General features: G+C 33.3%; 1 protein-coding gene across 1 annotated transcript; it reads right to left on the bottom strand.

Annotated features, from left to right (window-relative positions):
* Positions 1-434: 434 nt before the first annotated feature.
* LOC124369457 lies at positions 435-1,115 on the bottom strand. The gene has a single exon (XM_046827465.1). The coding sequence runs from the start codon at positions 1,113-1,115 to the stop codon at positions 435-437; it is 681 nt and encodes a 226-aa protein (XP_046683421.1).
* Between the last annotated feature and the right edge of the window lie 10,031 nt (positions 1,116-11,146).

The raw sequence follows: 11,146 nt of genomic DNA, 5'->3' as shown, positions 1-11,146 counted from the left end.
ATAATTCATGCAATATTTTACTTCTTTACTACATAGGATTTTTTTTCTTTGTTTTGTTACAGGGCGGAAAGTTCCACGTAACGTTTGGAACTCCGTCCGGAGCTCCAAAGGATCCTCAGTTGTGTCATCATCATTGATGGACAGTTGAGATAACTTAGATGATGACGTGTTAGGGTTCCTAACAGGCACTTTTGACCTGTTATCGACTTTAGTTTGAATATTCTTCTTCAGCTTTTTTGACAATTTCTTTCTCTCTTCTAAACTTAAGGCAGGTTTCAAATTTTGCTGAACTTTATCTCTATATCTCTATATGTAAGACCTCCTGGTGAAGGTTTAACATAAGACTGTGCATTAGGTTTAGAGGAGGTCTGAACGTCTCGGGGAGATTTACTGGGCAAGACCACAGACTGTTCCCCAGCACCTGCGGCGAGGTGCTAAACCAGAGCAGCCACCTGCTCAGTCAATGCACGCACCATACCCTCCAAGACTGTACATGAGGAACACTGTGCGGTCTGAACAGGGACAGATACAGCTTCAGAGTAGGAAACTCCTTTTTTTGGAGTTGGGGCGACCCTCCTCCTGTACTCTTTACGCGCCTCGTTAAATGAAAGCTTTTCGATAGTCATGATTTTCAATATTTCTTTTTCTTCTTTAAAGATATTACACTCTCTTGAGTATGCCGGATGTTTTCCCTTGCAATTGATGCATCGCGTCTCATTTTTGCACCCCTCCTCTTGGTGTCCTTCATCACCACAGCGGGAACATGTCTCCGGGTTCGAACACACTTTACTGGAGTGCCCGAACCTCTGACAGCGGAAACACCGCTGGGGGTTTTTAAAGTACGGCCGCACAGACAGAGACAAATAACCGGCTTTGATGGTTTCTGGCGGATGGGGTTTTGCAAAGGTTATAATAAGACCCGGGGTAGGAACCTTTACCCCGTTTTCGGTCCGAACAATCCTGACCACATCTGTCACCACCTCGCACTGCAGCTCATCCTTTATTTCCTCATCACTGCAGTCCATAAGGTCTCGACAGAAAACGATTCCCTTGGAAGAGTTCAGAGAGGCATGAGGCTGGACAGTAATCGCTACCTGGTCGAAAAAACTCGCCATTTTAAGGAACTTCTTGGATTGGATGCAATTTGCAGCCTCCACCAGGATAGTTCCATTCCTCAGCTTCCTTATAGATTTTGGTTGCCCTCCACAGGCTACTAAAGATTTGTGGATAAGGAACGGGCTCACCTTAGTCAAGGTTTTTCCATCTTCCTTATGACTTAGTACAAGAAATAAAGGAGTAGGAATATTTATCTCATCGTCGGTTTGTTTTTTTCCATTTTTCTTTGCTTGTTTTGATCGAGCTCACATTCTGAGTCAGACAACTGCCGTTTCTTCTCCAGATCACTTTGATCTCTTGCTACTACACTTTGCCCTAGTTTTGGGGTGGTTTCGGTTTCCATAAGGATTTTAACCAGCGCATCGTGTGTAAGGGTGCAGGCCGAGATACACCGGGAACGGGCACGCCCTCGATAAAACTGGGTCCCGTGGGAGCCCAGGTTAATCTACCCCAGATCCCCGGGGCCCGGTGTTGACTCGTTTAACCAGGCTGGGTATACTCGCACGGCCTGGGCTCGCACGTTGCAGCAGGAGCTCCGACACTCCTGCTCAATACACACTTACTGACCAAGGACATCGAAGTGGCTGGCTTCTGAACCAGTACATGACTTACGCCTCGGCAGAGACAAGCTCACATCAGCTCTCACCGACACCAGATAGGGCACCTAGTGCCGGCTTAAGCACTCCCAGCGAGCCATGTACTGGAACGGTCGAACAGAGCGGGTAGTAATAAGACCCTGGAGGGGGATTGGGTAGGAATTAAGGAAATGGTTAGGTGGGAAGAGGCAGTTTAACGTCATACCCAGGACGGAAGCTATTTTCAAACGGTAAGATATACTGAGAAAAGATTTTAAACCTCAGAGTGTGGGTCTTGTATTGTACAAACTCACCTCTTATACTGTTTGATAAGATCCTCATAAAGGCCAATGGCTTTACGAGGAGGAGAAGAATAAGGATAAAAAGGAGGCCGGCCTCTCCTTAAAAAATAAACGTTTAAAATATCATTCCTGAAATTAATATTACAATTTGCAGTATTAATTGTAATCGTTTTACCTTTTTTGCCTGTGTAATATAATTACGTTTTTAAAGAAACTATATTCTACTTAATATTTTGTACATAAAAAACAAAATTAGCATATCTTTAATTTAAATTAATCGACTGGCGTAACTTTTGTTGATTAGAACAGATTTCTTATTAAATCAAATTTAAATTTAGTTGCCTGAAATATAAAACGTTTATATTATAAAACCCAAACCTAGTGTAACACTTCTTAACATTCGATATCAAGTGTTCTTTTATAAAATGTAATAATTCTTTTATTTTCTTATACCGTATCATTATATTACTACACTCTTTGCTTGATATTAAAAAGTATCCACAATCACACACGTCATCATAGTTGGTGTTTACATTTCGCTGATATCTATAATTCTCTGTTACCACAAACCCAATGAGAAAAAAAAACAGAAATTACATTACTTAAAATAACGGTTATGCTTAACAAATAAATACTGTACTACGTAATTGTTGTGTATCCATGAAAGAAAATATTTAGCATGAACTACTTATTGGTTGGCGCGAATAAAATAAAGTTATTTCTCCTACTTGAGAATTTGAATGCACTTATTTAATTCTTCGCTAGTTCTTGTTTATTCTGCTGAATTATTCTAAGCAATATTATTGATTTTAAAGCACTGATTGAATATGAGAAGGTATATTTCACAGCATAACACGTAGTTTACTCACATTTAAATATAATTAGGTTTTTGGTATATGCATATTTTTGGTCCCTGTAAGTTTTTATGAATGAATTATTATAGGCTATTAGTAATATCTGCCATTTTTTAGTTTTTATTTGTTAGTTTCTGCAAGACTATCGTTAGTTCTTCGTTAGCTCTTGTTTATTCTGCTGAATTATTCTAAGCAATATTATTGATTTTAAAGCACTGATTGAATATGAGAAGGTCTATTTCACAGCATAACACGTAGTTTACTCACATTTAAATATAATTAGGTTTTTGGTATATGCATATTTTTGGTCCCTGTAAGTTTTTATGAATGAATTATTATAGGCTATTAGTAATATCTGCCATTTTTTTAGTTTTTATTTGTTAGTTTCTGCAAGACTATCGTTAGTTCTTCGTTAGCTCTTGTTTATTCTGCTGAATTATACTAAGCAATATTATTGATTTTAAAGCACTGATTGAATATGAGAAGGTCTATTTCACAGCATAACACGTAGTTTACTCACATTTAAAAATAATTAGGTTTTTGGTATATGCATATTTTTGGTCCCTGTAAATTTTTATGAATGAATTATTATAGGCTATTAGTAATATCTGCCATTTTTTAGTTTTTATTTGTTAGTTTCTGCAAGACTATCGTTAGTTCTTCGTTAGCTCTTGTTTATTCTGCTGAATTATTCTAAGCAATATTATTGATTTTAAAGCACTGATTGAATATGAGAAGGTCTATTTCACAGCATAACACGTAGTTTACTCACATTTAAATATAATTAGGTTTTTGGTATATGCATATTTTTGGTCCCTGTAAGTTTTTATGAATGAATTATTATAGGCTATTAGTAATATCTGCCATTTTTTAGTTTTTATTTGTTAGTTTCTGCAAGACTATCGTTAGTTCTTCGTTAGCTCTTGTTTATTCTGCTGAATTATACTGAGCAATATTATTGATTTTAAAGCACTGATTGAATATGAGAAGGTCTATTTCACAGCATAACACGTAGTTTACTCACATTTAAATATAATTAGGTTTTTGGTATATGCATATTTTTGGTCCCTGTAAATTTTTATGAATGAATTATTATAGGCTATTAGTAATATCTGCCATTTTTTAGTTTTTATTTGTTAGTTTCTGCAAGACTATCGTTAGTTCTCTAATGATCGATCCTCTTAGAGCTTTAGCTTAATGTGGGAAAGCTAATTTCACAATGTGAAAAATAGATTACCCATACTACAAATCATAATTAGAGCTTCGCCTTATGTCCAGTTTATCTTTCGTGACTGCCTGTTAGTTCTCATAAAACTGCCATAAAAAATAAACATTATAATTTTAATTCAGTGAATAAGCCAGTTTCACAGCATGAAGTTTAACTTGCCCACATAACATGTAATAATAACTATGTTGACGGTATATATACATCGTCAGGTTCATGTTAGTCCCTATATTAATAATAACACTAAATCACTAGTAGCATCCAAAGGACAGCAAAAGAAAATTATTGGTAAATTTAAGACAGAAGTAGCCGCCCCAAAAAGAACAGCGTTTACCCATGCCTGTAACTTTGAAATATTGGGATTTCCAGAATAATCATTCTATGGTTTGAAAGCATATTTTCACTGGAATATTGGATGTGTCTTATTGAGGGTGAGAGGCATTACAGGCAATTGAGCACATTAACCAAACGGAGTGTTGCTGTCTTGGCCAGCTAGGAATGCTGTTTCAAATAAATTTTACGTTCTTGAAAGGTTTACAAAAGGATCCATCTACATAGTTGTTCTTTTCATTCATTCATATTCTTTTTAAGAAATTGTAGTGTATTGTCACTGGACAGGATACGGAGGCGAGGTCGGTTCAGTTCGACGAGCGGGGTAGTTCGGCCTTTTCTTGAATTAAATATGCCAGTATTAAAAGCACACATATTTAATTTAAACATTCCGCTGTTTGGTTTGTGTAAAAACAATATTTTATCTTTTTTTAACGTACGGGATATGCAGGTACGTTTCATTACTAAGGCATAATATAGCATTCTCACAGCACAGTGGCTGGTCGGGCCGAACAAAGCGTGTCTAGAATTCAATGTTGTAACTGTACCTCGCTTGATGTGCACCCACACTCACAAGTAAAGACAGTCAGAAATAAATATTGACTGATTAATAAATAAGTACAAGTCTAATGAGTATAGCCTAAATCCAAATCAGTATTTACATGCAGAACGTATAGTAAGTATCATACAGTATTTTCAAAATCTCAAAATAATAACTAACAACCGATTTCGTAAGAGTTTACAAAAACATTAGTTACGCCTTTAATCATTGATTTAGAACTCTCCATTTTCTTCAAAAGTCATAAAAAAATGCTGTATAAGGATTTTTTACTGTCATTACTTTTGGAATAACGATTAGTTAAAATTGAGAAAGCTCCAATTTTAAACAGAAAAAAAAACACGTTTTCTCCAAATCTTTTGTTAGCATAATTCACAATAACAAACAATGTATTTTTCTTTTACTCGAACACAAGTGAATACTACTCAATCAGTAAAAATTTCCGAGGTAATATAGGTGAGTATTTTGATGTGATAGAGGTTTGAAGTGAGATGTTTAGCGTGTGGAGAGGTCACCGGGACCCTGCTCCGTCAGGGATCTTATTTAGATAAACAAACTATAATTTGTTGTTCGTTGTCACCACGAGGAACCACCGCTCTGGACGCGTTCGCGTGATTTTCGCGTTAATACGTTACCGGTAAACTAACAAAACGGCTCAATTTAGCATGTGTTAAAATTAAACTTAGTAAATAGTAGTATACAAGATTACACGCTCAAGACAATGATTCGTAGCTCCATATCGTGACCAGTGCCGAATTTTGTTAACTACCCAGCCAAGAACAAGAGATAATTTGGTAATTTAATAACAACTTTATTTTAATTATAAATTATACATTTACATATTCAATTACAGTGCACCTCTATCTATATTGTATAGCCTAAGCATTTGGTCTTAATCGGGTCCGAAGCTTCCGAATTATGAATTTTCAAGGTTGCAGTTTGGTTGAAATGCGCCAAAACGGGTATATATTTTCGTTGTTATCGATATACAACTGGAAGTTAATTTTAGGGAACAGTTGTAGATGTGTAGAAACGCAGAAATAAACTAAATAAATTTTAATATAACTCCTGTTATTGTAGACTATCAGGTAGTTTGTGGTCAACTTTCAAACACGAATATCTATATTTTTTGATCCGAGAGTAGACTTAGCTTTGGTCATGATTTGTGATTCAAACGTAACTATTTTGTTAATGTTATAATTAAATTTCGTTTTATTTAAATATACTTCATACAAACTGTATTTGTATCAGAATATTTTAATTACCCCTGTATAAACTTCCTGATAGAGTGGTCTTAATGTAAACACTCTGACCTGATCTTTGCCGTCCTTTTATTATTTCAGAAGTACTATAGAATAACGATTCTGAAACCTAATATTTCAAAATTTTCTAGGGGAAGCCAGAAAATTCCCTTATGATGACGGGGCTTTCCATGCTCCCAATTCCCCAGTGTTCCAGACACCCCCTGGAGAAGATTTCTGAGTACGCCACTGGTCCCAATGTGCCACCCTGATATTTCTAGCACTTGCGCCATGAGTTGATCACTTGTTTATTCACTTCGAAATAACAATATTCTTAAACTCAGGTCTAGTGCTTCCTAGAAGTATCTTCATTTTATTCACGCCACAAAAATATATAAATACGTAAACACAATAAATGTTAGTAATCAGCAACGGTTTGATTTTGTTTCAATATGTAAGTATAATTTTTTTTTTATTTCCAAGAGTACCTAAAATCAAGATCCATAATTTAATTCTAATATAACCCAATACACAACATATAAATAATAATGGTTATAAAATTGTGTTCAGGAATGAAATTGATCTATGGGAAATAGTCATTTATGCAAGAGGTACCTTTGTAATAATAGAATTTGAAATTATGTAATTTAGAGGTTTATAACACTATGCCTCTACAATAGAGCCAAGATTATGGTCAACAATGTAGGTAAAACGACAGAATATTTCATAATGTGGACATCTGAAGTGAAATATATACACTTTTTTTGTAATACAAAAAGATTTTAAAGTTAGTACGTAAATCTTAGAGTGAACCTCCCTCCTCATAATAGTCTACTTTAATTTCACTTAAATGCATAAGATATTAAGTTGGTTTCTGTCTTTCATGAATACGTTGAATATGTTAGACTCTGTGACAGTAAATTAAAAATTCATAATTAAAAACAGATTTCAATTCTTGTCCACAATTAATTTTAATTGGAATGCTGAATTTTGTATAGCACATTTTAGTTAATTTTCAGAGTGAGGTAGGAAACACTATGGAAGTATGAGAGGGATATTTTTATGGATATATTGGTTCATACAAATGGCATTAATTCGTGATAATTAAAAAAGGGATTTTGTTTAAATTATTTTTTAAATATTTCCCGTACTGATTTCCTAAGGTGAAACAATAACAAAAATCATAAAATAGTTTATATTTATTGTATAATGTCTTTGTATATACAGGAATAAATGTACGTAATAAGAAAGAGCTCTGATATAGTTTTTAAACATTATACATTTTAGGTTTTAAACAAAACATTCATCCTTACAAAATTATTTTAATTGAGTTTAGTTAAATAATACAACTAAAATAATGACCTGCTCAAAACCTTAATTATTTTATGTCAGTGATAGTGTAGTAATCGATAATTACAATCTATACAAATTCATGTAGAAATCTTACGTTATATGTTGCCAGTATTTATATTTTTGGTCCCATTTAACACAATTTGATTTTGAACTTTTAATAAAGTAAAAGAAAAGGCTAAGTTGGTGAGCCTCCAAAGATAGCTACTGCTAGGAGTGATCAAAGGGTACAACACCATATCACATGAAGCAGTGATGTTATTGAATACATAGGCCGAAAATTATTTAATCAAATGACTGATGAAATCAAATAGAGTGGTAATTTATAACAATTCTGCACCTTACTAAAATCCTGGCTATTTACAAAATCTGATATTGCTTTTTTAACGAGTGTATTAATTTAAGTTTTATGCAACCACTTATTACATTTTTTACATCATTATTAAATCAATTTTAACCTGAATGTGTAAAACATAATCAAGAATCAAGAATCAAGAACTTTATTAGTCATTAGACATACAATGATACATTAGACTTCGTCATTTATAAATTACTATTTTAGCAGCTATTACATTAAATGCTTCTAGTTCCATTAATCAATTTAATATAGTAGTTAAGTCATATTTTAATAAATAAATTGTCTGCACATATAATGGAAAATATCATAACCAAGTATAAAAATTAACAAATTTGAGTTAACAGTAGATAAATATGTACAGCATAAGAAGACGTCTATGTAATAATTCACAGCAACATTAAATACTGAATTATATCAGTAATAAATAATATAAATAAATAACAATTAACAAACAACACGAATCGACAATATATGATTTTTAAAAAGTTAACTTTATACAATACATAATAAACAAGTACAACAATAAAGAGTAAAAAGCAATATATACACACTTATTCAGATCTGGTCTGCATTTAGCTATCAAATATTGTATGTAATTGACGAGCTTCATTTAATAGGAAATCATTAACCTTGTGAAATATATTTTTGATTGTGGCAGTTTGTTAAATAGTATTTCTCTTGTAATATCTTTCAAATTCAAATTCAAATGGTTTATTGTCAGAATACAAAATATGTATATAACAACGTCATATTATAAATAATCTATAGCTTACTTTAAATATCCTTACTTCTTATCACAGTTAAAAATTCATCAACAGTGTACAAACATGAATCTACTAACATTTTCTTTACAACATTTTTTTAAAATTTGATCTGTTTAATACCTTGATATGATTGGGCAAAGCATTGTAATATTTGATTCCCTGATATCTAAAACTGGCTTGAGTTGCTAGCAAAGTTACATTTTGGTACAACTACATTATTTCTATTACGAGTACTATAAAAACTATGAACATCACATTGATTAATAAATAATGATAAATTAATCTCTGGACATATAACAAAACATTTAATACATAAATAGACAGCAATGTTAATACACCTAATTTTACAAACAGTGGTTTACAGTGCTCACGACTCTGGACATTACATATAAGCCTGACTGCTCTTTTTTGTAACACAAACAGTTTATTTCGCAATCTGAGATTGGCCCCACAAAGTTACTCCATATATTAAGAAACTATGAATATAGGCATAGTACATAAAAAAGCAAGTGTTTAGCAGAAATTGTTCCATTAAGGGATCTTATAAGAAAAATACCTCGGGAAATTCGAGAGAAGCTACATAATCAATATGAGTTTGCCATTTAAGATTGGATTGTATAAAAATGCCAAGAAACTTAAGACTTAAGTCCTCATATCACTAGGCCTATTAGAAAAGGTAATATGTAAATCTTGAATTTTTTTTTATCATTTACACAGAGCTTATTTGCTGCACACCAATCATCTACAATTGAGGTCTTAAACACTAAGTAGCTCATTACATTCGTTCCTCGTTTTTTTGCGCAGACCTTAAGACCCAAGTCATCAGCAAACAAATACGTACTAACATAATTGTCATTGAGATTAAAAGGCAAGTCATTTATATACAAAATAAATAGAGTAGGTCCTAAAATGGATCCCTGAGGAACACCTAGCTTAACAGGCCTAGTTTCTGACATAGAGCCATTTAAATATACATATTGACACCTATTTGAGAGATATGAGTTAAAAAAACTGACAGCAAGTTGACTAAAACCATAAGACCTAAGTTTATTTAATAGAATATGATGATTTTACAGTATCAAAGGCTCTGGATAAGTCATAAGATCTGAACTTGACAGATTTTTTTAGTTCCAAACCATCAAAGCAATCATTTATGAAGGACTGGACTGCGCCAATGGTACACCGCTCAGCTCGAAACCCAAATTGACAAGTGCTGAGTAAATTATTGGTTTCGAGATAGCAAACCAACTGCCTATGAACTAGCCGCTCCAACACCTTTGACACTGCTGTAACAATAGTTATAGGCCTATAATTACAAGTTTGGTCCTTTGGACCCCTCTTATGTACTGGAATCACTTTGTTTAATCTTTAGTACATCAGGAAAAAATACCTGTCCTAACACTTTCATTAAATAAATAAGTTAGAATTTCACAGATTGAGTTTGGCAGCCATTTTCAGAAATAGGAGCACTTATACCATAACAATCGAGACATGTGCTATTACTTAAACTAAGGATAGCTGCATGAACATCTTCCACTTTAAATTCATTCAGGCAAAAGCTTACTGTAGAGTTCCACTGAGCACAGTGCTTACCAAGGTTAGAAAGAATAGTCATTATTGCTAGGTGGAATACTTTTGCAAGTCTCCAAAACTGAGCCAACAAAATATGAATTAAAAACTATCAGGTTCCAGTACATGAGATGATTAGATGACATACTATAGCCCTGACTGATTTATTAATAATGCTCCAAGCAGCTTTACTTTTGTTTGTTGCTTTATCAAGTAAAGTGTTATTATAAAGTCAAGCTTTGCTTTTTTTTATTTCATTTCTGTAAAACATTTTTAAGATTTCTATATATTATTTCTAATATCAATATTTTTCTCATTGCTTGTGTTTTTTATAATATAATAAAGTCTATCAAGCTCCTGCTTTGTCTTATTTAGACCTTCATGATACCAGGCAACATTTACTTGTTTAGATTTAGATTTCTTATTTTTTAAAGGCATAGCACAGTTCAGAGCCAATAAGAACTTTTCTAAAAATAACTTAAACTTATAAGGTTAACATTTGACTTAATAACATAAATATCATTCCAATTAGTGAGACCTAGGTAAGACGTAAAAAGTGAGGAGCCCAAAGTAGAAATGGGTCTAACAATAAACATTTGTGGTATAATCCTAGACATTACATTGTCTAAAGTAGCTTTGAAGAGGATGGCCATATGGTCTGAAGCACCAGTGTGAATGACTGTAGATTTTCCCTTATCTTGATGAATAGTCGTCAGCAGATTATCAATACAACTACCCTTTGTTGCATCTCCTCCAAGGGTAGGTCTTGTAACTTCAGCAACAGTAATATTTAGTCCAAAACTGTCAATGAGGTTGAATAGTACTTTTGGCCTCTGAGTCATTTCTGTTAAGAAAATTGACATTGAAGTCACCCACAAAGACTATATTACATTTATTATAATG

The sequence above is a fragment of the Homalodisca vitripennis genome, chromosome X (assembly GCF_021130785.1).
Source record: "Homalodisca vitripennis isolate AUS2020 chromosome X, UT_GWSS_2.1, whole genome shotgun sequence".
In the NCBI taxonomy this organism is placed as follows: Eukaryota; Metazoa; Arthropoda; class Insecta; order Hemiptera; family Cicadellidae; genus Homalodisca; species Homalodisca vitripennis.
Note: the sequence above shows the minus strand (reverse complement) of the source record. Positions and strands in the feature narration are given on the sequence as shown.

Coding starts and splice junctions, on each gene's coding strand:
- LOC124369457 (XM_046827465.1), bottom strand. CDS start 1,115: ATGGCGAGTTTTTTCGACCAGGTAGCGATTACTGTCCAGCCTCATGCC.